Source organism: Haemorhous mexicanus, chromosome 9, assembly GCF_027477595.1.
Source record: "Haemorhous mexicanus isolate bHaeMex1 chromosome 9, bHaeMex1.pri, whole genome shotgun sequence".
In the NCBI taxonomy this organism is placed as follows: domain Eukaryota; kingdom Metazoa; phylum Chordata; class Aves; order Passeriformes; family Fringillidae; genus Haemorhous; species Haemorhous mexicanus.
Genome location: NC_082349.1, coordinates 30,552,829 through 30,579,836, shown reverse-complemented (window position 1 = coordinate 30,579,836; position 27,008 = coordinate 30,552,829). Strand labels below are relative to the sequence as shown.

The 27,008-nt window shown below is 58.0% G+C and overlaps 4 protein-coding genes across 4 annotated transcripts in view; 3 read left to right on the top strand and 1 right to left on the bottom strand.

Moving 5' to 3' along the window:
* Positions 1–12,071, top strand: part of NOTCH2 (notch receptor 2) — a 97,008-nt gene extending 84,937 nt beyond the window's left edge. Inside the window, exons 27-33 of the mRNA XM_059854796.1 lie at positions 684–894; positions 1,494–1,590; positions 2,076–2,244; positions 6,411–6,712; positions 7,050–7,197; positions 7,447–7,544; positions 8,452–12,071. Coding sequence (XP_059710779.1) covers positions 684–894; positions 1,494–1,590; positions 2,076–2,244; positions 6,411–6,712; positions 7,050–7,197; positions 7,447–7,544; positions 8,452–9,792 — 2,366 coding nt within the window. The 3' untranslated portion in view covers positions 9,793–12,071. The remainder of the gene's footprint in view (positions 1–683; positions 895–1,493; positions 1,591–2,075; positions 2,245–6,410; positions 6,713–7,049; positions 7,198–7,446; positions 7,545–8,451) is intronic.
* A 2,869-nt stretch (positions 12,072–14,940) lies between these two features.
* Positions 14,941–16,823, top strand: REG4 (regenerating family member 4). The gene is made up of 6 exons (XM_059853505.1): positions 14,941–15,078; positions 15,788–15,863; positions 15,982–16,079; positions 16,161–16,298; positions 16,377–16,482; positions 16,646–16,823. The coding sequence occupies exons 1-6, from the start codon at positions 15,034–15,036 to the stop codon at positions 16,717–16,719; spliced, it is 537 nt and encodes a 178-aa protein (XP_059709488.1). The 5' UTR covers positions 14,941–15,033; the 3' UTR covers positions 16,720–16,823.
* A 689-nt stretch (positions 16,824–17,512) lies between these two features.
* Positions 17,513–21,197, top strand: HMGCS2 (3-hydroxy-3-methylglutaryl-CoA synthase 2). Its single transcript, XM_059854781.1, has 9 exons — positions 17,513–17,945; positions 18,191–18,630; positions 18,891–19,016; positions 19,288–19,452; positions 19,523–19,691; positions 19,775–19,945; positions 20,467–20,573; positions 20,663–20,788; positions 20,869–21,197. The coding sequence occupies exons 1-9, from the start codon at positions 17,833–17,835 to the stop codon at positions 20,973–20,975; spliced, it is 1,524 nt and encodes a 507-aa protein (XP_059710764.1). The 5' UTR covers positions 17,513–17,832; the 3' UTR covers positions 20,976–21,197.
* Positions 21,198–21,673: 476 nt separating this feature from the next.
* Positions 21,674–25,281, bottom strand: PHGDH (phosphoglycerate dehydrogenase). The gene is made up of 12 exons (XM_059854780.1): positions 25,042–25,281; positions 24,642–24,793; positions 24,400–24,465; positions 24,269–24,323; positions 24,094–24,192; positions 23,872–24,004; positions 23,644–23,792; positions 23,284–23,436; positions 23,027–23,159; positions 22,690–22,817; positions 22,266–22,494; positions 21,674–21,975 (listed from the first exon to the last, which is right to left on the bottom strand). Exons 1-12 carry the CDS (start codon positions 25,177–25,179, stop codon positions 21,818–21,820), a joined length of 1,593 nt encoding a protein of 530 aa, XP_059710763.1. The 5' UTR covers positions 25,180–25,281; the 3' UTR covers positions 21,674–21,817.
* Positions 25,282–27,008: the final 1,727 nt, after the last annotated feature.

Here is a 27,008-nt window from a genome sequence, read left to right as displayed (position 1 = left end):
TCTGCAGCACTGCAGTGGTGATCTCCACACTAAAACCATTCATGTACTTTAAGCCATGAATTCAATGGAGAAGGTGCCATTTAGAGAGAAAGGCTGCGAGGCATTCCTCAGTCCAGTCTGCCAGATGTTTTCTCCTCTGGCAATATGTAATCTCTTTGATTTCTGCTCCCTCTCCCTCAGTCTGAGGCTCAGCTGCAAACCTTCTTCTGGGCTGGCATTATTGCTTTTCCTAGTTGGGTCCTGCTTGTATCTTCTTCCCAGGGAGGTGGTGGAATCACCATCTCTGGATGTGTTTAATAAAAGACTGGACATGGCACTTGGTGCTAGAGTCTAGCTGAGGTGTTAGGGCATAGGTTGGACTCAGTGATCTTAGAGGTCTCTTCCAACCTTGTTATTCTGTGATTTGTGTTGGTCAGCTCTCTCTATGCCAAGTGAGCATGGCTGGAGGAAGGAGCAAGATCTTTAGTTCAGCAGCCATGTACTCTGGAAAGTACTTTGAGAAACCAGACCAAGGGAAGTCAGAATGAAGTGATATGTACTTACAGCAGTCTCAGTGGAGCCTAAACTCTGTAAAGACAATATGCTCCCTGTGGGAAGGACTGTGCTGAGAAAAGAGAGTCTGTAGGTTGAAGATGGTTGTCTCCACTTTGTTAATCCCACTGTGTTTTAACTGGAACTTTCAGGTGAGCCCTTGTTACCACCAAAGACCCAGCTGCTTTACCTGCTTGCTGTGGCAGCTTTGATCATCCTGCTGATCCTCCTGCTGGGGGTGATGATGGCCAAGCGCAAGCGCAAGCACGGCTCCCTGTGGCTCCCCGAGGGCTTCATCCTGCGCAGGGATCCCAGCAACCACAAACGCAGGGAGCCCGTCGGGGAGGACGCTGTCGGGCTCAAGTGAGTTTGCATTTAGGCCACTGACACTCTGTTTATTACTGGCTTGAGGATTTTGAGGATGTGGCTGAAATATGTTTCATCAAAGGCACTGAACTCCTTAGAGAAGGCTTCCTTTTAAACTAGAATGTCTTAAGCTATTCCTCTAAATTTAAAAACATCTGGTTTGGAAGGAAGAATTTTAATTAACTGTAATGTATAAAATGCCAGCAAGGAATCTGATCTCCTGGTTTTGTTTGATTTTCTGACACTGAGCACCATTTGCCTAATTTTCTCCTGGAACAGGTGAGACATTTTTAGGTTGATAGATGACGACAAACTTCTAATATCTCTAGCCCAATGCATAAAAAAATGTGACTCATAAGCAATGGGAAGTTTCAAATGTTTTAGGCAGTTTTGGCTTTCCACTGAATCAAACAACTTTGCAGTTCTAAGTGCATTTAATGCTACTATTGGCTGCCTGAAATTTGTGATTTCTTGGTTCCTCTGTTTGCAAGCTACCAAGCTTACAAGCACCCCTTTGTTAGTCCCTGCAGGGCAGTGTAAGTAGCAGCAGTAGACCTGCTCAGGCTGCAAAGTGATATCTTCTCCTTGTTTGTCAGAAATCTGTCAGTCCAGATACCAGAGGGTAACCTGGCCGACCCTGGGACGACGGAGCACTGGGCAGGTGATGGTGGACCTCAGCCAAAGAGAGCCAAGGTAAGGAGCTCCAACAATTAAATACCATCTGAAACTGCTGGGGTTCCCTTGCTCAAAACCTCCCTTGGCCTCGGGATTGGTAATACATTATTAATTGTATCTGAGGAGCAAATCCTCAGGTTAACACTGCCACCACAGGCTGGTGGAGAAAATCAGTACCTTCTGTTTCAGTGTCCCCTCCCCACAGCAGCAAGAGGGACAGGAAGGTTAATGGCATGTCTTGCAGTTCAGACCTGACAATGTACGGTGAGAATAAGAAAGCTGAGAATGCCAAGCAGAAGTTAATGCAGACCACCATTAGCTTAAAAGAAAACAACCCCCCCCCAAAACACCAAGGAAGCAAACAAAAAACCAAACCGCAACAAGAAAAAATCCTCACCCAAACCCTGAGAAACCCCACCAAAACTGAGAGCACCCCGAGAACCTGGAGTGTCTTTGGGCACTTGCTGGGTGTGTTGAAGCAGCTGCTTGTGTGCTGTGCTCAGGCTGAGGACCAGGCCTTGCTGCCAGAAGGGGACGAGCAGATCGACCAGCGCCAGTGGACACAGCAGCACCTGGAGGCAGCCGATGTCTGCGGCAGCACCTCCCTGGCTCTCACCCCCCCTCAGGCTGATCAGGAGGTGGATGTTCTGGATGTCAACGTCAGGGGGCCAGGTCAGTACTCGGAGTGTCTGTGTGTCCTGCCAGCTGCCCTGTGTCCCGTGGCTGGGGCTGCTGGTGGTACAAATTAAATGGAGTATGCAGGAGGACCAGCAGGGATTGCATGGTGCCCAAGGAAAGCACAGTGTGCACTGCTGGGAAGAAAAGCTGGGAAGGTTAAACCGTGGTCCGTGGCACATGGAATAGCAAGCACCTGTGAAATCTCATTTATAACAGTGTGTGCCTAAGTGATATTGTCAGAAATTCTGAATGCATAATTGTGCTGGAAATAGCCCCCAGTTTCTCCAGTTGGTTCACTGCAGATATCCATGCCAGGCTTTTCTAAGGACCAGCTTAGCAGATTTTATACCTGAGGTGTCTGTTATCAGTTGAGGAAGCAAGGATGGCCTTTTCCTGAATAAGATGACTTTTTGGCAGACAGTCTGCCCTCATTAGTAGTGTGTGAGGTGTCTGTCCTGAACAGAGCATCAATGCAGCAAGATTGTTCATTATTTTTTTGATTCCCTGGTTTATATATTCAGCTTATGACGATCAAGTCATTGAATTCATGACAGAACTGTGGACTTGGAAGGTTTCTTTAACATGCAGGCAGGTTTGCTGTCTCTCAGTCCCAAATGGCTAGATGCCCTGGGAACCCTCTCCTGCTTTTATGAATGTAGTGCTAAAGCTGTATAAGCTGGTAAGGGGCTGGGTGGGTCACCTGGTGAGAACTGATCTCTGGGCTCTGAGAGGAGACACTTGACCAAGGACTTTATTCTGGTTGGAAGAGCTGCAAACATGGCTCTTGTTCATATGCAGAGACGTGCTGCTGATGATATTGCTGCAATGCCTTTTTCTGCTGTGTTTTGTGGGAATATTTCCATGCAATTTAAGGATGACTGGACCCATTCTCTCAGTTCCTTTCTATTGTCTTTTCTGCTCATTGACCCGTTAGCTCTCCTAAATGCAAAGGGAAGGAGGGATTTTTGTGTAACGAGTGTGAGAACATAAACCATCACTTTCTGCCAAATTTAAGCTTTTCTTTATTTCCCCTATTGAAACTTCTAGTTGTGTGGCAGGGTAGAAGCTTTCCAAGTGCAGGCAATAATGTTCTTAAGACTCCAGTTTATTTTCACGTTCACCCAAAGCTGTGTCCAACAACAGCAATGAAATAATTCTGACCTGTGAGTTGTTTTCCTGCCATCCAGATACAATTGTGAAGCTTGCAGCAAGCTGCTCTAAGTTATTTAGAGCAATTGTGAAGCTTGCAGCAAGCTGCTCTAAGTTATTCTGCATCAGAAGCAAGCAGCTGTCAGAGGCAGAAATAATTTTAAAAGTCTGAGAGATGTTGGAATAACGGGTTAGTAAGGAGGGGTAACATTCCTCACAGTTAATGTGGCTGTTTCTCTGCCCTGGCCACCCTCACTTTTCCAGGCAGTTGGAAAAAATGGGCCCTTCTGAGAGGTAGTTGCCCTCTGTCCCAAGAAGTCTGAGAAGTGGATTTCACACCCCAGTAATGTTTTGGTGCCCCTAATGAATTACAAAGGGTGTTCAGGCTGACTGACCTGAGTGCAGGTGTCTGGGAGGCTGGGTGAGTTAGATCCTGGCTGCAGGTGCAGGCTGAACAGCAGAGATCTCTTCTTGAGAGGGGAGAAACACCTCAGTGGAGCAAGGGTTTGTGCTCTCTCTTAATCCACCACCTTCTGCAGTCTCTCACATCTAGGGGGATCCAAGATCTCCAGTGTCCTCCAGAAGCATTGCCTAGAGATTTTCCTGTGGGTCCCTTATATTCCAGCTTTCAGTACCTTGTGCCTGACCTTCAGGAGTACCTGTCTGGTGAACTCCTGACTTTACTACCTCACTCTGCATTTTACATGCACTCAGGGGCTGTCCTACTGAAAGACAGCAAACAGAAGAGTTTTTATAAAATGCTGCCACCACCTTTGTCTCCCCATGCTGTTGTTTTGCTGTGTCCCCCAGAGCAGTTATTGTGAGTGTGTAACCAGGGTAATGCAATTACAGGCGTAACTGGTAACACCACCTATAATTAAAATTGATGAACTGTCTCTATTATGTGCCCCTCTTCCTTTCAGTTACTGAAACTTCAGTGGTTTAGACTGGAATTTTCCATGCTGGATGTCTGCCTCCAGCTGGATGCTTTTGGGTTCTTTTCCAGCTCTTTGAGAGAACAAGCTGGAAGGAGGAAAAAAGACACTGTGTCCACAGCTTTTTTTTTCTCTAGTAGTCCATCAAGCACTTAATTGTGACTGTCTAGCTGGATGTGCTTTTGCTAGCCTCATAAAACCAACCATGGGTGGCCAACTTGCAAGGCTCTGAAAAGAGCTGCATGTACCTGAGAAACTCTGTGGAGGGTGGCAGGTAATTTATTCCAGGGATTTAATGCTGTGCTGTCCCTGTGGAGAAGCTAGGCATGAACACCCAGGATAACTGCAGTGATTGAGCAAGCCAGATCTAGCCTGTGAGTGGTTTTTCCCAGAGCTGTGGTGCTGGGGGAAAGGAAAGCTCTTTTCTGTGCTCTGTGTCTCTGCTCTTTGTGTTGTGGCAGTACGGAGGAGACCACAGCTTGACTGGAATACTGAGCAGAGTTCATCTGGGACAAGGGAGCAGAGCCAGCAGCGGGAGGGAGCAGCACAAAGGGAGGTTCAGCTTTGGAGAGCAGCAGAGAGGGTCTACAGACAGGACTGGGTCTTGGAGCTGAACCCATGCCCATCCCTCAGCACTTTGCTGCTGTCTGTCCAAATCCTGGGAAAGGAAGGGAGGCTGTGTGTCCTGTGGTGGGGAGCCACTAGGAGGAGCATGCAGGCTGCTGGAGCCGGGGCAGAGCCTGCTCCTCCAGTGCCCCCGCTGGAACGGCAGATTTCTAGAACGTTTTGGGACTGTCCTAAAGCAGAGAGCCAGAAAGGCTCAGTGGTCAGAAGCTGGGAATGGGAGCAGGGCATTAGAGCTCTGTGTGTGTTACTTCCAGTAGGAGATATCACCTTGTTCATGTGCCCAGTGTGGCTTTGTGCTCTGTGATTGAGAGCAGGCAGAGAAGCTGTTGTTTGTCCCCTGCTTGCCCATGGGATAAATCAGGTGCTTGCTGAAAAAATTGTCTTGTATTTCTGCTGGTGGGCTCCAGTGGAGCAGTCAGCAGAGTGAGGTTCCCCTCTGCTGCCATCTCAGTCCCTCTTGCTTTCCAGGTGCCTCTGAAGGATGTGCAGGAAAGCAGTAAAATCAGCAGGGAAGCATCAGTGTCTACAGCTGCAGTTCTGGGGCCTTAGGGAATGTCACATAATGTTCAGAGGCTGCTGGAACTTAAACACTCGGCACTTTCATGGGTTGCTGAAAGTATATGGAGATGTTTTAAATCTTAATTATCCTGCATCAAGGAGGGTATTAACAAGGGAGAAAAATCAGCAGCATGAGGTGGTCTTCCTGCACTGTCCTCTTCTGACTGGCAGAGAGGGAGATTCATCAGAGGGGGAGCTAAGTTAAATTAGAGGTTTGTAGAAGCCTTTCTCCTTCCACTGACAATGCAGGGATCCTTGCTGGATGAGTGTGACTTCAGCCTTTGTGGATATCCCATCACTGGAGGCTTGAGGCAAGTAAGACCAGTCCCTCCCAAAGTGCTCAGACTGTATGAGAGTATTCATCCTGGGGCATTTGTCAGCTTTGAGTGCTCAACTGTCCCAACCTCAGGATCCTTCTCATGATAACCTTGCTGTAGATTTGAATAGGTTAATATCTGAAGTGAATGTCACCTATGTCACCAATAATCAGTGGCTAGTTGTTGAATAATTTTTCCTTCAAGTGTTTCTTTTCCCCAGGATTGTGATTAGAACATCCATGCAAACAGTTACACTGAGTGATCAAATTACTTTGATTTTTATAGCCCTTGCTTGTCTCAGCTAGCCTTTACTTTTTGTGGAAGTTTTGCACTTCAGCAGCAAAGTTTTTTTGTTCTGTGATGATCTTAGTCTTTAGAGGAATATCTTAAGTTCTGTTGGGTTTGCAGTAGGTTACTCATGCTTGGAAGGAAGACAGCTCGCTAACTGGGGGGCTTTAAGAAGTGGTCTGTGTTCAAGCAACTGGAGGGACTGTCTGTAGCTCAGGGGAGAAGGCTTGGAGGAAGATTTCCACGCCTCTGCCAGATTCCTGTATCCCCATCTCCCCCTCTGCAGACGGCTGCACCCCGCTGATGCTGGCGTCTCTGCGTGCGGGCGGCTCCGACATCAGCGAGGATGACGAGGACGGGGAGGACTCCTCAGCAAACATCATCACAGATCTGATCTACCAGGGGGCCAACCTGCAGGCGCAGACAGACCGCACCGGGGAGATGGCTCTGCACCTGGCAGCCCGCTACTCCCGCGCCGACGCTGCCAAGCGGCTCCTGGATGCCGGCGCCGATGCCAATGCCCGGGACAACATGGGACGGACCCCTCTGCACGCCGCCGTGGCTGCTGACGCCCAGGGGGTCTTCCAGGTAAGGCCACTGGAGAGCTCTGTGTTTATAGGAGCCTGTCCAAGCTGTGCTCTGTTCACTCACGGCCCTGCTCTCGTGCCTTCCACAGTGTGGTGGTGAGGCAGAGCTGTTTTACATCCAGTTTCCTTGGGTATTCACAGCTTGAAAAACTCAGAGTGCATAAATAATCTGGCATGTTTTTATTTGGTCTGTTTGCCCCTGTCACCTATTTTCTGGGTCCTTGCATTTCAGTGCTCAGGCTGCTTTGTCACTGTAAAATTTCTCTTGAGATTCTGCCAAATCCTCAGTTTTGGTCTGTAGCAGTATTGGAAAAAGCCCCTCTTCCCCTGTTGTGCAGATCCTGATCCGTAACAGAGTGACAGACTTGGATGCTCGGATGAACGATGGGACGACCCCGTTGATTCTGGCTGCACGTCTGGCTGTGGAAGGGATGGTGGCCGAGCTCATCAACTGCCAGGCTGATGTCAACGCCGTGGATGACCACGGTAATGTGAACACCGTGTGCCAGGCTGGGCAAATACTTGCCGTGGTGTGAGCAGGGAGGGTTGGGCTCTGCTCTCCCAAAGCAGGAGCTCTTCATGAATTCTGTAGCTAAGTCACACACTGGGCTCTCCTGCAAAGTCCTCCAGTGGTAATAAATTACAGGCTGCTGCGCAGTACTTGGTTAAACAATCCTGGAGGAGAAGCAAAATAGCTCCTTGGTTTCTTACTGACATAGTTGTGTTTCCCTGCAGGTAAATCTGCTCTTCACTGGGCTGCTGCTGTCAACAATGTGGAAGCAACACTAGTACTGCTGAAAAATGGAGCCAACAGAGACATGCAGGATAACAAGGTACAGTGTGGCAGTGCTCAGCAAGCCTGTGCTTCCTACCTCAAAGCATCTCTTTGCTGTTGGTAGTGAGCTGAGTTCAGATTTGCTCAACTGGGTGCTCAGTGCAAGTCTTCCAAACCCAGACTGTGGCTGGAGCTCTCCCCAGGGGCTGAGTGTCTTAGAGGGTTTCTGATATGGGAGAGCGGTTCTTGTCCTTGTTTGGCCAAGTGCTGGGCATCAGTTCTGTCCTGCTTTCCTTGCAGGGAAGGAATGCAAGACACAGTCAGTGGTGTGTGAGAGCCGCAGGTGAAGTGCTGCTGGTGTCAAACAGCTGGATTCCAGTTAGCAGACAGAAAAATACCTGGTGGCACAGCAGCAGTGGCATCCTGTGACATTTCCAGGGATCTTAGTGCAGGGTGGAGGGGGGGGGGGCAAGCTCCTCTGTTTGACAGACGGCTCTGTGCAGATGTTCTGTAGCTTCACTGGTAGTTTTTGCTGTGTCTTAGTCCTTGATTTATCTCCTCTGCCTAAAGCATCTTTTTTGGATGATTATGTATCACTCAGTGGGTTTTAGAGCTACCAATAAGCTCTAGTTCCCTACTGGGCTGTTTCAGCCTTTGGTACCTTTCCCTTACAGGAGGCAATAGGAGAAGGGCACCAGGTGCTTTCATGGTTCCTCCAAGGATCCAGGGCACAATAGTGCCCTCCATGGTGGGAAGGTTCAGCCTGTGCTCCACTGCTGTGTATGAAATTATCTGTTATCTGCCTTTTTCAGTGGGCAGCTCTCAGGGTGGGTGGCTCTTGGAGGCTGTTAATGTGACACTGCATTATACAGTACTTGCCGGTCTGCCACACCATAAGGGACTATGAGCTGTAAGTCAGTCCCCCCCACACTGAAGCTGCTAAAATATTTGCTCTGTGTTTCCAGGAGGAGACTCCACTCTTCCTCGCTGCTCGGGAAGGCAGCTTTGAAGCAGCAAAAATCCTGCTGGACCATTTTGCCAACCGAGACATCACGGACCACATGGATCGGCTGCCCCGGGACGTGGCGCAGGACCGGATGCACCACGACATCGTGCAGCTCCTCAACGAGTACAACGTGGCCCACAGCCCCGCTGGGCACCCCGGGGCCATGCTGAACTCTGCCCTCTCCCCTGTCATCTGTGGCCCCAACCGGTCCTTCCTCAACCTGAAACACGCGTCACTAAGCAAGAAGTCACGAAAACCGAATGCCAAAGGCATGCCCGCCAGCCTTACCAAAGATGCAAAGAGGAGAAGGAAGAAGTCCCTCAGTGAGGGCAAAGGGCAGTTTTCAGAGAGCTCCGTGACCCTGTCACCGGTGGATTCCCTGGAGTCTCCCCACGCTTTTGCATCTGAACCAACCTCCTCTCCTGTGATGCCATCACCAGGGGTGCTGCACTCGTCGCCCAGCTCGCTGCTGACGGCTCCGTCGGTGCAGGCTGCCCACACCATGTCCTTCTCCAACCTGCATGAGATGCAGCCCCTGGGCCGTGGCTCCAGCACGGTGCTCCCGTCCGTCAGCCAGCTGCTGTCTCAGCACAGAACCACCCCTCCCAACAGCGGGCTCGGCAGGCTGCGGCCAGGCAACGTCTCCACCGAGTGGATGAACCGCATGGAGGTGAACGAGTCCCAGTACAACGAGATGTTCGGCATGGTGCCCCAGGTGATGCATTCCCACCCCAGCGTTTCTCAGCAGAGCGGCTTGGTTCAAGCGGACGCGAAGCACCTGGGGGTGTCCAGGGAGTCTTTGCCCCCCATCATGACTTTCCAGCTGGTTCCCAAGGGCAGCATAAACCAGCAAGCACTGCCGCAGCAGGCCCAGTCAAACTGCGCTCAGAACATGGCTGGCCCTCTTAGCTCCATGTACCAGATCCCAGATCTAGCCCAGCTGCCCAGCGCCTCGTTCTCCATGGCTGCCATCCCTCAGCAGGACGGCCAGGTGGCTCAGACGGTCCTCCCGGCCTACCACCAGTTCCAGAGCTCAATGGGGAAGTACCCCACGCCTCCCTCCCAGCACAGCTGCTACTCCTCGGCCACAGAACGGACTCCTAGCCACAACCGGCACTTACAAGGGGAGCACCCGTACCTGACTCCATCGCCCGAATCTCCGGACCAGTGGTCAAGCTCTTCCCCCCACTCAGCCTCTGACTGGTCTGACGTGGCGACCAGCCCCAGCAACAACCAGCGCGGGCCGGCGGCCGCCCACATGCCGGAGCAGCAGCGGAACAACATGCAGGTGTACGCCTGAAGGCTGCCCACGGGGCAGCCCCACTAAAGCGGACTCCAGAACTCATGAAGGTCTTCCAGGATGGAAATGAAGAACCATTTTAGAATCCAAGAGTCTTAATGAGCCCAGGATGTTCTTTCGTTGGAGGGACTGTGGTCGCTGTAGACTTGTATGCTTTCATGCTGAATGGAGAACTGTAGAAGCTGGTGATGGAGAAGACCAGCGGGGTCACTTCTGACCAACTGGACGTGACTGCTGTCTGCACTGGATTCTCCAGTCTGCTTTTGAACACGTTCCACCGTTGCCTTGGGGAGACAGCTCTTCAGCTTAATACATCTTGTGGTCATTTCTCCAGAAATTTAGCCAAAACCAGCTTTGTATCCTTATTTTGTTACTCCTCCTGTTACCCACGTAACCTCTCTCTGAAGCACCTTCTACTAGTTCTCCTCGAGTTCAAGTTGCCTTGTTTTGACACAGCTCAGAGCTGCACCCACATTCCTAGCCTCCCTCCTTCCCTCGTCCACTCTTGCTCAGCAAGCGAGCCGGACCTCCCAAAACACCTGCAGGTCAAGTGACGCCTCCTGTCACGCAGCTTCACCCTTTCCTCTTCAGGAGTCTTTGCCTTGTAGAGACCCACTAACACCCCTTAGCGTTCTCACTGCCTGCTCCCCAGGTATTATGAGATTATATATACATATAGTCTTTTTAGGTTGTTTGTTTTGTTATTTTCCCTCCCAAAAACGCTGGTCTGACCTGGTCTTCCCACCACGGTGGCCTGTGGGCCCATCTCTTCCCCGAGACACCCCTGACCATTTTGACACACTACCCTCCCCGTGCCCCTATCCTGCCAGGAGTGTCCATGACTGCCTCCGTGGGCTCCCATGCCAGAAGAGATGCACTGCAACTGATACAGGCCTTTTGGGATGAGCACGAGTGTTTCAAAAACTGGTAACACAAGCTCCCAGCCTTCTTGCACAGAAGTCCCCTCCCCTCCATCCAAGGGTGGCTGTGTGTCCTGTCCTCCAGATACCATATGCTGCCTCTTTATGGTATTATCAACAAGTGCCAAACGTGTGGTGACATGTTTGCGGTGTGTGCCCTTCTGCGTCAGGAGCGACGTCCAGCCCTTTGAAAAGTGTCCCTTTTGCTGCAGCCCTGGGTCACAGCTGCCTGTCCTCCCCTCGCAGCGCACAGAGGCCGCAGCACTGACTGCCCCGTGGGCCTCCAGCAGCCAGGAGCTGGGCTGTGGCAGCAGACCAAATAGCCCAGAAACCATTGCCTCCTGCAGCTTGGTGCCCAGCTTTGGGGCTGTCCTCTGCGGAGATCTCCCAGCGAGGGACAGCAGGGCCGCTCGTGGTGCGGCTGCCCCCAGCGCTTGGAGCTGTGGGAGCCAGCTGTCACTGACCTTAGGCACACAGCCGCCCTTTCTGCCTTGTCCACAAGAGCAGCGCTTCTCCGGAGGGCTCCAGACCAGCCAGCAGCCGAAGTGAACCTTGTGGGGATGGTTTGCTCCTGCCTCTTCAAGGGAGTGCTGCAGACACGTCTTCCAAAGAGCTCGAGGTGCCGGCTGCTGCCAAAGGACTGAAGGCCGCTCCCCGCGAGCCGCCCATCCAACGCCCCGCCGTGTACAGTATTGTCTCTGCTGTTCTCTTCCATCCTAATCAAGAGTCAAAGTTGCTTTGCTTTTTGTTTGTTTTGTTTCCCAATTCCACTCGATGGTACATGAAGGCAGGGCCTCAGGAGGAGCTGGTTCCCAGGGCTGTCGCTTTGGGCTGAAGTTTTTAGTTTTTAGCTGTGCGTGAGTTTGCCGCTTTTCCCGGCACACACAGCGTTCCCTGGCACGCTGGCTGCAGCTGACTCAGACCTCCAGGGGGTCTGTCCAGGTACACCTTTCACTGCAAATTATGAAGTGTTGCTACATCCATGCTAAAGAAACAAAGGGCTTTTGCTCGTTAGCTCCAAATAACCAAGTGCCTTTTTATATATGTGGCTACCTTTTACAGGATGAGTGCTTTCTGTGGAATGAAGCCAGTTCTGTGCCTGGCTGTTAATACGATGGCCCTCTGCCTTTCTTCTCTATTTTTTTTTTTTTTTAACTACTTGTAAAGATAATATCTCCTTAAGGTGGTATTTTATCTCGTAAGTTGTAGAGTAACCATTCACACAGCAGCATTTTCCTATATTAATAATGGAAAATATTTGCTTATTTTTACATTTTTTATAAAAGTCTTTTATGAAAATAGTTGCTGCCAAATGTATAAGCAATTTTTATCCCCAGAATAAAAAGTATGTGCCCATTGTCTGTGTGTTGCTGTTTTAATTTTGTTTTCCTGGCTACTGTGGCACAGCTACTGGCTTATAAATGAGTCAGGGGGGCTCTGTCTCAGCACCATGTGAACCCCGCCACGTAGCTCCACCCAAGGGAGCTGGAAGCAGCCTGGTGTGGGTGTAGCAGGTGGATTTTGGGTCTCTTGGTTAGCTGGGAAGGGGACAGTAAGCAGCAGCCAAGCAGCTGGGCTTACTGGGAAGGATGGGGAGGGACTGGGATGGGTCCTTTCCTGAGCACTTTGGGTGAGAGCTCTCTCCTGCCTGTGGGAGCCAGGGAAGGCTTTTGGGAAGGTGCTGAGCGAGTGTGGGCCAAGCAGTGGGGCTGTGGATTCACTGCTTGCTGCCCTTGGCTGTTTCCTGTCCCTCCAGCAGGGAAGAGGACCCTCATCCCTGGAGCTGGGGCTGCCTCCCTGGCTTTGTCTCAGCAGCTGATGCATGGAATCCTTAACAGCCCCCTTAAATCATCGAGTCCAACCTTTAACCTGGCACTGCTGTGTTCACCCCTTAACCATGTCCCCAAAGGCCACATGCAGATATTTTTGGAGCATTCCAGGGATGGTGATTCCACCTCTTTCTGGGCAGCCTGATCCAATGCCTGACTGTCCTTTCATTGACAAAATTCTCACTCGTATCCTGTCTAAACCTCCCCTGGTGCAACCTGAAGCCATTTCCTCTCATCCTGTTGCTTCTTACCTGGGAGAAGAGACCAACCCCCACCTGCCTACTGCTTCCTTTCAGGTCGTTGTGGAGAGTGCTAAGGTTCCCCCTGAGCCTCCATTTCTCCAGACTAAGAGCATGAAGATGTGGGATTCTCCAGCCTCTGAAACGAGGAATCGCCGCTCCTCTGTGCTGGTCTCAGGCTTGAGGAGTTTGATTTGAGCAATCAGAAAGCAAAGAGTCAATAGCTGCTGAGCTGGGTTTGGAGCACACAGGTGCCACTGGAGCCTTGGGCTCCACTGGTGCTCACCTGGCTGTTCTCCAGCTCTTGCTGTGGACTCAGATGGAGCCAGTAGCTGAGTTACAATGCTGAGCTGGGGTAAAGTTGCTGGGGGCATTTTAAGGGTTTAATATTCAAACAGTGCAGCTCCTTTATCTCCTGGTAGAGCCAGCTCAGCGAGTCCAAACCTCCAGGAGGCATTCATCCACGTTCTCCCACGGCTTGCACATCTGTGCCAAAGTTTAGTGAGCTCTGCTGAGCCCCTGGCACGGCAGCATGGAGCTCCCTGGTGCTCAGGCTGAGACTTGAAGCTGTGTCTCCTGGGGCTGCTCATGCCTCCTCCCCAGCCCAGCGTGGCCAGGGGCTTGTGGAAACTTGCTGTGCTGCATCCAAACTGAGCCATCCAGGCAGGGAGCTGCCACATCCCTTATCTAGGGAGGATCCCTTATCTGAGGAGTAGTGCAGGAGCCTCAGGCTCTTTAGGGGAGCTTTTTCACTGTTTTTCCATAAATCAAGGGTGGAGTCCTGTTTTCTGGGGAGTTGCTGTGTTTGCAGGGTTTTGCCATTGATCAGGGCAGCTGATGTGTGGCAGGTTGTTTCTTTTGGAAGTGATAGCAGGCAGCAGCTGTGTTTGGACACGAGAAGGTCTCACCCCAGAGGATGCCTAGCAAGCAGCAGCAGCTCTATCCCGCTGTGTGGGTGAAGGAGAGGGGCCTGATCCCCCCCTCTTCCCGGGGTAGAAGGCAGAGCTGCCTCTGCACGCCGGCAGGGAGCTGCTCCCTGTGGGTGTAGCAGCGCTCCCCGGCTGCATGTTTCAGCAAATGCTGCTGCAGAGGAGAGTCCGTGGCAGATCCCTGGGCTGCACAAGGCTTGAGCCCGACACAAAGCTCTCCCTGTGGGGGGAAGCAGGGCTCAGCCCTGAGTCTGGATCCTCTGCAGGTCACGCTAATGCCGGTGAGCACCAGCCCCTCAAGGGCAGCTCCCCTCCTTCCCACCGGCCTCCACCAAGGGTTTTGGGGAGGTAGAGCCAGGTGTTGGCCGGAGCTGGCAGCAGGATGATCTTTCAAAGCTGCTCTGGTCCATCAGGAGCCAGCGAAGTGACGCTGCAGAGCAGGAACGTGGAGAACTCCAGCTGCCTCCCACAGGTGCAGAGGACACCCCAGGGCGAGGAGCAAGGACCGTGGCAGAGAAGGCTGTGCCAGACCTTGCCGAAGGGCTCCAGCTGCTGGGGCCGGGAGCTCATCCCTGTGGCTGCATGTGGGCAGCAGCCTGCCCGGGCTGGGGCTGCAGGGAGCCGCCTGGGGCAGGGGCAGCGGGGTGCTGCTGCTGCGGGAGCTGCCCCTTCCTCCCGTTCGGCCAGAGTGACGAGGGCTCGCGTCACGGCCGGGCCCGAGGGCTGGGCATCCTCCCCGCTGTCTGATGGCACCGCCAGCCCCCGGCTGCAGGCTGTTCCCACATCCCGGCGTCCCCTCCTGCTCGCAAACATCCCCCGGCAGTTCAAACAAGGGCGGTGTGTGGGTGACGCATGGCACAGCCGGGCAGGGCGTGGGGCCCGGCCGGGTGCCATCCCTTGGTTGGGGACAGGGGCAGTGCCGGGGGGTTGGACCCACGGCAGGGTCCCGCCGGTCGCAGGGATGCCCTGGCCGGGATCGGGGCTCACCCCCGGGGCTCAGCCCTGCCAGCCCCCGGGCTGGCCCAGCGAGCATCCCTGCCAGGTGCCAGGCTGCTCTGGGGCTGGAAGATTACATCTGTATCGCGGGAGCAATTAGTGATGATTGCAGGGGATTTATTGACCAACTAGGACAGGTTCTTCCTGTCTGTTTCTGGAGATATGTTAAATGCAAACAGATTGGGGATCTGGGCAGTTTTCCAGCAAAGTGGGGGGGATGGAGGGGGGTCAGCAGTAAGATTTTTATGGTGAGAATCACCTGAGTAGGGCAAACAGAAACTGGTGAGCACCCGGCTATAAAGGACAGCTCCTCTCCTCGCCTGTCCCCATGACCCGCGACAAGCCGCTATTCCTCACCATCTCCGGACAACAGGTGAGGAAGAGGAGCCTCACAAGGCAGCTCAGAGCTGGGATGCTCAGAGCTGGCTCACGGGCAAACAGGAGCTGGTCCCTCTCCCTGGCTGCTCCCGCGGGAGCCGAGCTCTGCCCTCGCTGGATGGGGCAGGCTGTGATGCTGCATTTTTCAGCACTGCATTGACTTTTGTCGCTGCTTCTTTGAGGGGAAGACGAGCTGAATCTGCAAATCGGCCCCGGTGCCCGGGGATTAGCCCAGATAAAGGGGAACTACGCTGATGTGGCCGATTTGCCTCCCCAGCCTGGGCAGCGCTACGAGCTCAGGGCGTGAATAAACGCTGCCGGGCATGCAGCGCCTGCAGCCCCACCTGTGCCACTGCCTGACTGGGGTCCCGTGTCCGCGACAGCGCCCTCCCCTTGTCCCCACAGAGCACCTTGGCTCTCCCGGATGCCTCCTGCCGAGTCTGGGACTGGTGGAGCCGGGACAATCTGCTGCCAGTGCGGGCAGGGGACTCCAAGCCATGCCTGGGGCACGGCGTGCAGGCACGGATGGGGCAGTGACTTGTGCCGGGGGGCAGACAGGGAGCCACGGCCTGTCATCTCCTCCAGGCGGCTCAAAGGGGCCAGCCTCAGCCCCCAGCGGGGCAGGTTTGCACTCTCTGGGCACAGGTAGTAGGGACCTCCTCTGTCCCCAGGGGACCCTGTGTGACCCTCCCGTGCCTTTACAGGGAGCAAGGAGGATGGCGGCTGCGGCCAGACTCGCCCTCCTGCTGCTGGGCTGCGTGGGGCTCCTGCGGCCAGTCGGTGAGTGCCACGGCTCGGGGGGCAGCTGCTTTTGTAGCTGGGCCAGGAGGGAGCCCCGCTGCTCTCCAGGCAGTGATGCCGGCCGTCCTCATCCCTGCCCGCCGCTCTCCCCAAACAGACGGCAGGTACATAAGCTACTGCCCCGACGGCTGGTCCTACTACAAGCTCAGCTGCTTCAAATACTTCCCCGAGCCCCGGAGCTGGGACGAGGCTGAGGTAAGCCCAGCGGGGTACACAGGGGAACAGGGAACCCCCCGTCTCCCCGAGGTGCCCCGGCACTGACACCTTTCCCTGCAGAGTCGCTGCCAGGACGTCAAGAAAGGCGCCCATCTGGCCTGGGTGGAGAATGCCCACGAGGCAGCCACCCTGCAGAGAACCATCTCCTACCACCAGCGTGTGCAGCCCGTCTGGATTGGACTGCAAAAGAGCAAAGAGGTGAGGCGTGGGCGGCAGGGGTGATGGGGGCTGGGGGACAGCAGGGCCATGCCTCTGAACCCCTCTCGGCCTGCACAGAGCCAGGCCTGGCAGTGGACGAGTGGGAAGGACTACAGTGCCACCAGTGAGCTGCCTGGGAACGGTGCCCAGGGGGGGAGCTGCGCCGTGCTGACCCATCACAGCGGTGAGTGCCCGGGCCCCGCAGCCACCCCCAGCGCCGGGGCTCGGCCGGCACTGCCCCGCCTCGGAACTCCTGCAGGTCCCATCCCCTCCGGGGCTGCGGGGGGCACAGCTGGTGCCCGTCCTCGCCGTGGCACCCGCCAGCCCCCCGCCTGTCTCTCCCGCAGGCTTCTCTGTGTGGTCCAGCGCCGACTGCTCCCGGCAGCATCACTACATCTGCAAGTTCTACCCCTTGCACTGAGCACAGCCCCGGCACGTGGCGGACCCCGCGCCGGCGACCTTCCTCCCGTGCCACCTCCGCGTCTCTCCCCGCAACTCCTATAAATACATCTTATAAAAAAAGGAGCATGCAAGTGCTGTGTGAGCTTGGTGCTGGTGCAAAGCCCTGGGCTGCTCCGTAAGAGAGAGAGGGACGGGCTCTGCCCCGGTTCCCCGAGCTTCCCGGCTTCCAGAGGCTTCTGCGCTGCCGGGGCGGGCAGAGCTGTTCGGGGATGAGTCCCCAGGAGCTGCGGGGACCGTCGCTCTTCTGCTGAGCGCTCGTGTTTGCTCGTACCAGCCCTCGGGTGCCAAACACCACGGGCGTCCCTGAGGAGCAGGTGGGGGAACAGGAGTGTCCCCAGAGTGCAGACGCGGAGACCTGGGACACAGATGTGGGTGGGGACGGGAGCTGTGGTGGGTGTGCAGGCATGGGGACAGGTGGTCCCCCAGGTGCAGACAGCTCCACAGGGATCCGGGGCCTGCAACACGGCCCCACGGCCATGTTGACAGCAACACCGGGACCAAAGGTCCCTTTTGTGCCACTGTTATCTTGCCGCGGGCATCACGTGGCTGTTTGCTCTGCTGCTTTGAAGATGGCTCTGCCCCCACCCAGCTCATGGGGGTTTTACCCCCCTGAGCTGCTGCACGTGTCAGGCTCGGACTGCGCCCCGGGCAGCGCGGATGGGGCCGGCCCCAGAGCCCGGCCGCCCTCTGCTCCCTGCCCGGGCCCGCGGGGGCGGCCGGGGAGGCCACGCAGTGACCACAGCCGTGCCGGCGAGCCTGGCACCGGAGCTGCCACTGCCCCAGGGCACTGGCCCGTTCCGCTGCTCAGCCCCGGCTCCGGCTCCGCGTCCCCAGGTTTTGGGGCACACAAGACGAAGACACCTTGCAAGCTCCCCCCTCCGAAGCTGCGCTGCCCCTGCTGTGTTGGCTGGCGCTCGGTGACCTTTGAGCGCCAGGGTCCGGCAGGCTGATAAAGGCCGGGAGGGCTGTGCCGAGCTGCCCACGCAGTTTATAAAAGCACTACGCAAGGCCCATCCCGCTGTCCATCTGTCCGGCCGGCCGTCCCTTCGTCCGCACTGCGGCCGGGGTGAAGATGCTGCGCTTGGTCGGGCGTGCTGCGCGCTGCTGCGGGGCCAGGTGGGCACCACCCGGGCCGGAGCGGGCACCCCGGGGCGCCCGGCATCCCGCGGCTTGGCAGAGGGCATGGTGAGCACCCACGTGGATAGGGGGGGCTGGAGACACAACCAGGGCAGGGCTGGGGAGCTGGCTGAGCTCTTAAACTTTGCTGGGGAAGGGGAGCCTCTCCCTCCTCCCTGCAGCACTACAGGCACAAGGAGCTACCAGGGATCTGGGGTGCTCCCAGCCTGGGCTGCTCGCTGGTGGCATCTCTGCAGGGCCACCCTCTGTGCCCGAGGCTGCCACGGATTGTTGCCACTCGCTCTGTCCCACAGCCTCTCCAGTGCTGCTGGGACAGGTGCCTGGCCCAAGGACGTGGGCATTCTGGCCCTGGAGGTGTACTTCCCTGCCCAGTACGTGGATCAGGAGGAGCTGGAGCGGTTTGATGGCGTGGAGGCCGGCAAGTACACACGGGGCCTGGGCCAGAAGCAGATGGGCTTCTGCGCTGCCCATGAGGACATCAACTCCCTGTGCCTGACCGTGGTGCAGCGGCTGGTGGAGCGTGGGCGCCTCTCCTGGGACGCCATCGGCCGTCTGGAGGTGGGCACCGAGACTGTCATCGACAAGTCCAAGGCCGTCAAGACCGTCCTCATGCAACTTTTCCATGACTCTGGCAACACTGATGTGGAGGGCATTGACACCACCAACGCCTGCTACGGGGGCACAGCCTCGCTCTTCAATGCGGCCGCCTGGGTGGAGTCCAGTGCCTGGGATGGTGAGTACAGGCAGGAACCATGCCGTGGGGCTGGGCGCTGGGTGGGTGCCGTGGGATAGGGGAAGGAGGCAGTAGGTGGCTGAAACCCAAAGATGCTCCAACTGCAAAGGGAGCCACTGCCCCTCCAGGCTCTCCGTCACCCCTGTTTCTTGCCCATCTTGGTGTGACACCTGGCAGCATGGAGATGGGAACACACAAGGGCCATGGGATGGAGGCTTCCACCCGCTGGTGGCCCTGCCAGTCCCTCTGTCCTCCCCCAGGTCGCTACGCCGTGGTGGTGTGTGGGGACATCGCTGTCTACGCCACGGGGAACGCACGGCCCACGGGAGGTGCCGGTGCCATTGCCATGCTGGTGGGACCCAACGCCCCGCTGGTGCTGGAGAGAGGTCAGTGCCATGAGGCCGTGGGGGTGGCGAGCTCATGAGTGCTGTCCCTGGGGGCCATGCATCCATGTCCCAGCCCTGGGCAGAGCTGTTCAGCCAGACCCTGCTGGGTACTCCTGGATGCTGCATATCCCCATCCCTGTGGGCACCATGGAGCAACTCAGGGAGGCTGCTGGATTCCAGGGCTGGTGTGGCAGGCAGCACCCCTGGGTGTTTGCCGCCAGGCTGGGACCTCCTGATGCTCTCTCACAGCTGGCTCTCCCCGTGCCCTCAGGCCTGCGTGGAACCCACATGGAGCACGCCTACGACTTCTACAAGCCCAATCTGTCCTCGGAGTACCCGGTGGTGGACGGGCAGCTCTCCATCCAGTGCTACCTGCGAGCGCTGGACCGCTGCTACGCCGTGTACCGGCGGAAGGCGCAGACCCAGTGGCAGCAGGGTGAGTGGCAGTGCCCCTGAGGTGCCTGGTGCAGCCCCCTGGATACTGATGGCCCTGTGTTGCCTCCCAGCTGGCATCCAGAGGCCCTTCACCCTCGATGACTTCAAGTACATCATCTTCCACTCGCCCTTTTGCAAGCTGGTGCAGAAGTCGGTGGGGCGGCTGCTGCTGAACGACTTCTTGGCCTCCCCCAACCCCGACACAGCCTCCGGCCTCTACAAGGGGCTGCAGTCCTTCCGGTGGGTCCCTGTGCTGTGTCCCCATCCTCAACCCAGCCAGGCATGTACTGCTCTGGGGTTCCAGCTGGTCTCTCTCTGGGCAGCGGTGTGAAGCTGGAGGACACCTACACCAGCAAAGAAGTGGAGAAGGCATTCCAGGCTGCCAGCCAGGACATCTTCAACCAGAAGACCAAGCCCTCCCTGCTCCTCTCTTCCCGCAACGGCAACATGTACACACCATCCATGTATGGCTGCCTGGCCTCCCTCCTGTCCCAGTGAGTCCCCCAAAACGCTGGCCTGGGGAGAGGGAGCAGGTCATTTTGTGGGGGGGGGCACTCCCTGGCTGGATAGAGGGGCAAACTCATCTCCCAGCCCTCATCTCTCCCTGCCTCAACAGGACCTGATCCTTTCATTGCACACAACACCCAGTGCGGATGCATCCTGCTCCAGGCCATCTCCCTGCCAGACTTTTCATCCCAGCTTGCTGGAGCTGGGCCAGTGCATAAAGCCCCTCTGTCATCTCCAGGAGGATGAAAACCCTTGCTGTCATGCCCAGTAGAATGAGTGACCCCATGGGAAAGGAGTCATGGGAACAGACAGGCTCTGAGGGGAACAAAAGCCTTGTCCTGGGGCTCCCTGGCACCACTGCACTCCAGGGCCATACTCCCTTAGAAATGTGGCCCCAAGGATCTGCCTGCCCACAAAGCAGGCAGCATCCTACACTGCCCCCACAGCTCTGTATCCCCATCTCCCCCTCAGCCCAAGTTTCCTGTAACCCCCTCACCTCTTGCTTCAGGTGCTCAGCACGGGACCTGGCCGGCTCCCGGATCGGTGCCTTCTCCTACGGCTCGGGACTGGCGGCCAGCATGTTCTCCTTCCGTGTCTCGCAGGATGCAGCCCCAGGTGGGCCCCAGGGGAGAGAGGGACTGGGAAGGGAGGGCAGCATGGGGCTGTCAGTGCTGCCATCTCACACACGCGCTGCACCTTGCCAGGCTCGCCCCTGGACAAGCTGGTCTCCAGCCTGGCTGACCTGCCCGCTCGCCTGGACGCCCGCAAGCGCGTGGCCCCGCAAGACTTCGCCGAGATCATGAAGCGACGGGAGGAAACCCATCACTTGGGTGAGTGGGGCTGGGGGGATGTGAGCCTGCCCTGCTGGGACCCCACAGCCCCCCTGAGCATCACTGCCCTCTCCCTGCAGCCGACCACGCTCCCCACGGCTCCCAGGCGGATCTCTTCCCTGGAACCTGGTACCTGACCCGCGTGGATTCCAAGTACCGCCGCGAATATGCCAGGAAGCCCATCTAGAGTGGGATCACCAGAGTGGTGAGCCCTGGGGCGGGGAATGCTCTCTTTCCCCCTGTTCATTCCCCGCATCCAGGGCCAGCCTGGGGGAAGGTTCCCTTTGTATGGGTGGGGAATGGCCAGCAGTGGCTCAGGCTCCAGAGCTGCTGGAGATGGCAGCATCTTCTGCAAACACCTGGGCAGTGCAGGGGAATAAAGGTGTGGATGGGAGGGGGCAGCAGCCCAGCTCTGGCTCCTGGTCTTGAATGATCTCCTCCCACCCCCAGTCCCTCCCAATTAACAACCACCAGTCTGGATCACAGCTGCTTAGGGGATTTATTCCATGGCCAGCTGCCCTGTTAGACATGAGAGTTTGCCCTGACAGCCTGTGGGACTCAAGTCAGCCTCAGCCTCCCAGTCGCCAGTTTATGGGGGCAAGATGGCATTTTCTCCATAATGTCATTAAATTGAAACATCCTCATGGTAAAACCCGTGGGCAGGAGGGCACAGGTGACACAGTGGCTCATGGTGGGGGCTCGTGCCCCTTGCAGTGCTGCTCTCTGGGCCGTGTCTCATCATGGGACTGTGGCCAGACAGGACCTCGGCAGCCACAGGAGAACCTTTGCACCCTTCAGCAAACAGCAGCAGGGCCAGGGAGCAGCAGGGGGAGGAGGAAGGGGGTTTGGAGTTGAGGACGAAGGACCACACAAGGCACCACATGCTCTCTCCTTCTAGACCCTTTATTGAACGTGGGGCCACCCCAAACCCAGTGTGGGGCTCAGGCATGGCCGTGTGCAATGCTTCCCCCGTTGGAGGAGGGCCCAGATGCTGTGGGCGTGGGCAGAATCCTTGTCAGCAGTTGGGGTCTACGGCAGGTGGAGCTGGAAGCTTTCTGTGACACGTGGCTTTAGCTCACCAAGGCTGGGCAGAGGGGCTGAGAGCCCCACGACGCTCCACTGCTCCCCTGCCACCGGGCTGGAGCTGTGGTAGGACAGGAGCTGCGCCCCTGCTTTGCTCAGCAGCCCTGCAGAGGAGTACAAGAATTAGGGACCACAGGCTGCCCTACTGCCCCAGCACCCAGCAGGGAGCTGAGCCTCTGCTCACCCCAACCCCCTGCTCAGAGGTCCATGATGCCATTTCTTCCTCCAGCCCAAGTCCTTTGCTCAACATCACACAAGCCCCAGCCCAAACCCCCCATCCATCCACCCACCCATCTCTCCAGGCAGCATCTGCTGCAGCAGGGGCTCAGCTCTAGGTCGGGTGCGGGGGTTCCCCAGGCTGTCCCTGCAGCTCAGGGCTGGCACAGGGACTCACCGGGCAGTGTGGCCAGAGCACTGCTGTCAGAGGCTTTGGCTCTGTAGATGAGGAGAGGGCCGGACAGCGGGGCTGGCAGCTTGAAGGTGGCCCCATTGATCTGCCGCAGGACCGGGGTGCTGCCCTGCACCGTCCCTGTCACCTGGTGTGGGGTGCCCTGCAGGGACACCTGCACCAGACCTGTGCTGCTGTCGGGCTCAGGGGCCACATCGCTGTGGGTGGTTGTGACCTGCCGGAGAGACACGGCCACTCAGTGCCCAGGTCCTGCGTGTGGCTGGGGTGGGGAAGGGATGTCTTCGGGAGCACCCCAGGGAACAGCCAGCTTCAATGCTGCATTAGCAGCACAGTAGGGTGTCCCCAGGCTCATGCTGCTTGCTGGGGAAGGCACACCAGGCTGGGCTGCGGAGCCTGGGTGTCCACGCACCTTCAGCCCAGCCTCCTGGGCCAGCAGTGTGGCATTCACCAGGGTCACTTCCTTCTGTGTCTCTCTAGCCAGCATGCCCGCGGCCACAGCAGGTGTCAGGTAGCTCCCAGCCTCCTTCAAGGGTGTTCCTGGTGTGCAGGGAGGAGGTGTGCATGAGCCAGCAGCAGAGAGGTCAGGCCTGCAGTGGAGTGGCCAGCCTGGGGCTGGGTCCTTCCACCCACCCAATCTATCCACCCATCCATCCCTGCACACTCTAGGGCTCCAATCTCACTGTTAACCACCTTCCTGTCTATCTGTTCTCCTGCCTACCCATTGGGGCCCCCACACCCAGGCTCACCTAGGGTGCAGACCTGCACGCTGCCCTGCATTTGCTTGCCCGCTGTGCACAGCACCATGCCCAGGGCCCTGGCCAGGGCGATCCAGGGCTTGGTCTGGGGTGAAAAAGCCTTGCTGAGAGCCTGCCCATTAACCTGCAGGACAGAGTGAGCGGTGAGTGCCTGACAGGGATCCCCCACAGAGCACTGCTCCCAGTGCCCCCACGTGTTACAGCTGGGGTAACTGAGGCATGGAGGTCAGGTGCTGCAGGGCACTCACTACGCCCGTCAGCCCCTTCCCCGTGGCCATGTCCACGATCTGCATGGCGATTTCCTTGCCGCAGCGGCTCTGTGCCTCCCGTGTGCTGGCACCCAGGTGTGGGCAGGAGATGACGTTGGGGTGGTTCACCAGGTCACGGTCCTTTGGGGGCTCCTGCAGACACAGTTCCATCCTGCCATCAGCTCCCAGCACCTACCTGGGAGCTCGGAGCAGGGGGCATTTACCCCACCTCCTTTGCCAGGACAAAAGCTGAGGGCTGTTCCTGGTCCCAGCCCCACAGGGTTTGCTAGGCTGCCTTGGGCAAAATTAAGGTGGTGCTGAGAGAGAGCCAAGCTGGGGGGTCCCCACAGCCCCGCTCACCTGTGTGAAGACATCAAGGGCGGCCCCACCACACTGCCCCGACTGCAGCGCCCGCAGCAGCGCGCTCTCGTCCACGATGCCACCGCGGGCACAGTTCACCACCTGCACGCCACGGCGGCACTTGGCAAAGGTGCTGTCATTCAGGAGCCCTGCAGAAGGAGGGCTGTGAGCAGAAGGGGGCTGCCCCAGCTCTCCCCAAAGCTCCCTGTGACCGTGCCCGCTCCATACCCGTGGTGGAGGGCAGCAGCGGTGTGTGCACCGTGATGAAGTCGCAGCGGGGCCAGATCTGCTCCAGCGGCAGCTGCTCCACACCAAAGGTGGCTGAGACATCGGGGGTGATGATGGGATCATAGCCGATGGTCTGAGGCAGAGCAGGCACTCACTCTTACAGCCTGTCACGGTGAGGAAGGTCGATGCTTCCCATCGTTCCTCCCTGCCCTGTCTCCTCACCTTCATGCCAAAAGCCTGCATGCGAGTGGCCACCTCCCTGCCGATGCGTCCCAGCCCCAGCACGGCCAGCGTCTTCCCGTTCAGCTCCATGCCCATATACTGGGGAGTGCAGGGAGAGTGAGCGAGCGCACCCCACACGGACACCCCCACCCAGAGGTGCTTTACTGCCTCCTACCTTCTTACGGTCCCACTTGCCCTCCTTCATGGAGGCAGCTGCCTGCGGGATCTGCCTAAAAAGGAGGCTGTGGTCAGCGCGGGGTAGGGGGCTGCAGGGCACACCCTGTCTGCATCCTGCCTTGTGCTCACCTGGCCAGGCACAGGATCATCCCACAGGTGAGCTCGGCGGCGCTGAGGCTGTTCCCAGTGGGTGTGCTGGGGATGGAGAGGGGTGTCACTGGTGCGTGTCCCCTGGGCTGACAAAGATCTGTGCCCCATGAGGATGGAGGCACACAGGGGGGTGCCAGGGGTGCCATGGGCGGGGAGGGCACCCTATTGAAGTCTCCCCGGCCTCCCCAGGATCACGGATGTCTCCACACTTTTGCTCTTACTTCATGACCAGGACTCCCTTCCTGGTGGCTGCCTCCACGTCCACATTGTCCACGCCGGTGCCAGCTCTGCCCACCACCTGCAGCCTCTCTGCCGCCTCCAGCACCTCGGCCGTGACTTTGGTGGCCGAGCGGACGATGAGCCCATCGCAGTCCTAAGGGGTGACAGACACGGCGAATGGGACCAGGATCGAGGCCATGGCCCCGGGTGAGTGACGGAAAGGGGACAGCCGCTGCCGGGGTCCGGGATCTGCCGTGCGAAACCGGCCGGGCTCTTGCATCAGACGGGAGGCGGGGACCGGTCGAAGGGGTCCGCTGCCACCCGGGACCACCGGCCTACAGCTGTGCCCACCCACCCATGCACTCACGCACCCACCCAAGCGTGGGTGCAGCCCTGCCTCACCCGGATCTCCCGCAGCAGCTCCTCCTTGCTCAGCCCGGGCTTCTCCTGCACACGGAGCCCGCCGGCCTGCAGGATCTCCCGGCAGCAGGGGTCCAGGCTTTCGCTGATCAGCACTTTCTGCAGCTTGCCCAGTGCCATGGCGGGAGCGGGCGCGGCGGGACGGGACGGGAGGCGGGTGCCGGCTCTCTCCGCACGCCGCCGAGAAGCTGCTGCTGCCCCTCCGCCGCGCTAAAAGGGCTGCGAGCGGTCACGTTTTTCGGGCTCATTGGGTCCCGTCTTCATAATCCCACCTCCTTCCCTTCCCCTCCCCGCCCCAGCTCGCCCGGTCCCCCCGTCATTCCCCCCGCCCCCGGGGGGAGGGAGGGAGGAGGCGAGGGGTGCGAGGCCAGGTCTGGGCCGGACCCCCCAGCAGCCCCAGAGAAAAGGAAGGAGGGGCCCTGCGAGGACCCCGTGGGTCGGGGAGCCACGAAAACTGGGGCCAGCCTGTCCCGACCCTGGCTCAGTTTCTCCGTCCCGCATATGACAGTTCAGTAAGGCAGGAGGGGGACGGCAGTGGCAGCCACGGTGGCGTGGGTGGCTCCCCACAAAGCTGGGGTGCCTCTGGCAGGGAGCAGCCCAGCCCATGGCGAACCCAGACATGGCCTCCCCAGCTCGCCCAGGAATGGGGATTCCCCAGACCCCACAGCTCAGAAGCGAGGCGGTGCCGCAGCCCCTGCCCACTCCCACCTTCGAGCCTGCTGTTGAGCAATGCCCCTGATAAGGTGCCGGGGACACGGGGCCAGCCCTGGCCACTGGCTCCCAATGCCGTGGGGTGCATGGGAGCCACCCAGCAAACGCCCTCCATGCGGCAAGAGCCAGGTGGCCGCGTCCAGTGACCTCCAGGGGGAAGTGCTGGCCCTGAGACAAGAAGGGGAGGGGGCCGGGAGACCGGGCATGTGGATGGCAAGGGATGCGGCCAGACCTTCACCGGGCACCTGGACCAGACACAGCCCAGATCCTGCCCAGGGGCTGGCCCTGCCTTCCACCAACTTCCACGGATGGGGGTGGGCAGAACCCACCCAGTGCTGCCAAGCCAGGTCCTAATGGGAGTGGGCCTGTCCCCAGGCTCTCCGTGCCCCAGGCAGCAGGTCTGGACCAAAGTGCCCTGTGTGAGACCTGGGTGGCCCCCGAGGCTGTTAAACCAAGCAGAGCCCAGGTGACGGACCTGTCCTCGCAGACAGGAGGTGGCCAGAGTAGGATGAGTGTCCTCGCCACAGGCAGCGCTGCCGAGGTGGGAGAGCCCAGCGCTTTGTACAGCCGGGCACAACCCAGAGCCGGTGCTGCCCTGCAGCCAGGGCACAGCCGTGACGCCAGAGAGGGGAAAGTCCAGGGCGGCCGGCGCGGGGTGAGAGATGCGGTCAAGGGCAGCGGCTGGTGAAATCCGCAGCGATCCCGAAACGGCCCCTCGGCAGGGAACTCGGACCCGGGCACCGCGACAGGGCAGCCTCGCCACGGCCTCCCGCGTGGCGTGGGCTGGTGACACCCGCCCTGCGGGACCTGCTGCGGCCGGGACACGGCCCGTGGCCCCGCAGCCCTTGGCACAGCCGGGCGCCGGTCTCTGTTTTAGCCATTAGGACCTTGCTCCAGGTGCCCCGAGGACACACCAGGACCTGGCATCCCGGCGCCCTGCTCCCCGTGCCGGCATCTCCCGAGCTTGCCCAGGGCATCGGTGGCTCCTCTCCCCCGCCTGTGGCACGTTGGTGCGGAGGACACGCGTGGCCAAGCCATCGCTGCCTGCTCCAGCGCATTTGCGGCTATTCCCGGCTGGCTGGTGCCCTCTCCTGGGGATCGTGGCCACAGGCACAGCCCCACGGCACCCCGGGCCTCGCCGAGGGCCGGCTGGGACACTGGCAGTGCGGGCGGCGTGGCTGTGCCAGCAGGCATGTCCCCCCACTCCCTGGCCCCAAAGTGAGCCGCCTGGAGGGGAC

Coding starts and splice junctions, on each gene's coding strand:
- REG4 (XM_059853505.1), top strand. CDS start 15,034: ATGACCCGCGACAAGCCGCTATTCCTCACCATCTCCGGACAACAG. Junction 15,079..15,787: donor TCACCATCTCCGGACAACAG/GTGAGGAAGAGG, acceptor GTGCCTTTACAG/GGAGCAAGGAGGATGGCGGC. Junction 16,483..16,645: donor CGTGCTGACCCATCACAGCG/GTGAGTGCCCGG, acceptor TCTCTCCCGCAG/GCTTCTCTGTGTGGTCCAGC.
- HMGCS2 (XM_059854781.1), top strand. CDS start 17,833: ATGCTGCGCTTGGTCGGGCGTGCTGCGCGCTGCTGCGGGGCCAGGTGG. Junction 17,946..18,190: donor GCGGCTTGGCAGAGGGCATG/GTGAGCACCCAC, acceptor TCTGTCCCACAG/CCTCTCCAGTGCTGCTGGGA. Junction 18,631..18,890: donor GGAGTCCAGTGCCTGGGATG/GTGAGTACAGGC, acceptor GTCCTCCCCCAG/GTCGCTACGCCGTGGTGGTG.
- PHGDH (XM_059854780.1), bottom strand. CDS start 25,179: ATGGCACTGGGCAAGCTGCAGAAAGTGCTGATCAGCGAAAGCCTGGAC. Junction 24,005..24,093: donor TGCAGGCTTTTGGCATGAAG/GTGAGGAGACAG, acceptor GCTCTGCCTCAG/ACCATCGGCTATGATCCCAT. Junction 21,976..22,265: donor TGCTCTGGCCACACTGCCCG/GTGAGTCCCTGT, acceptor ACTCCTCTGCAG/GGCTGCTGAGCAAAGCAGGG.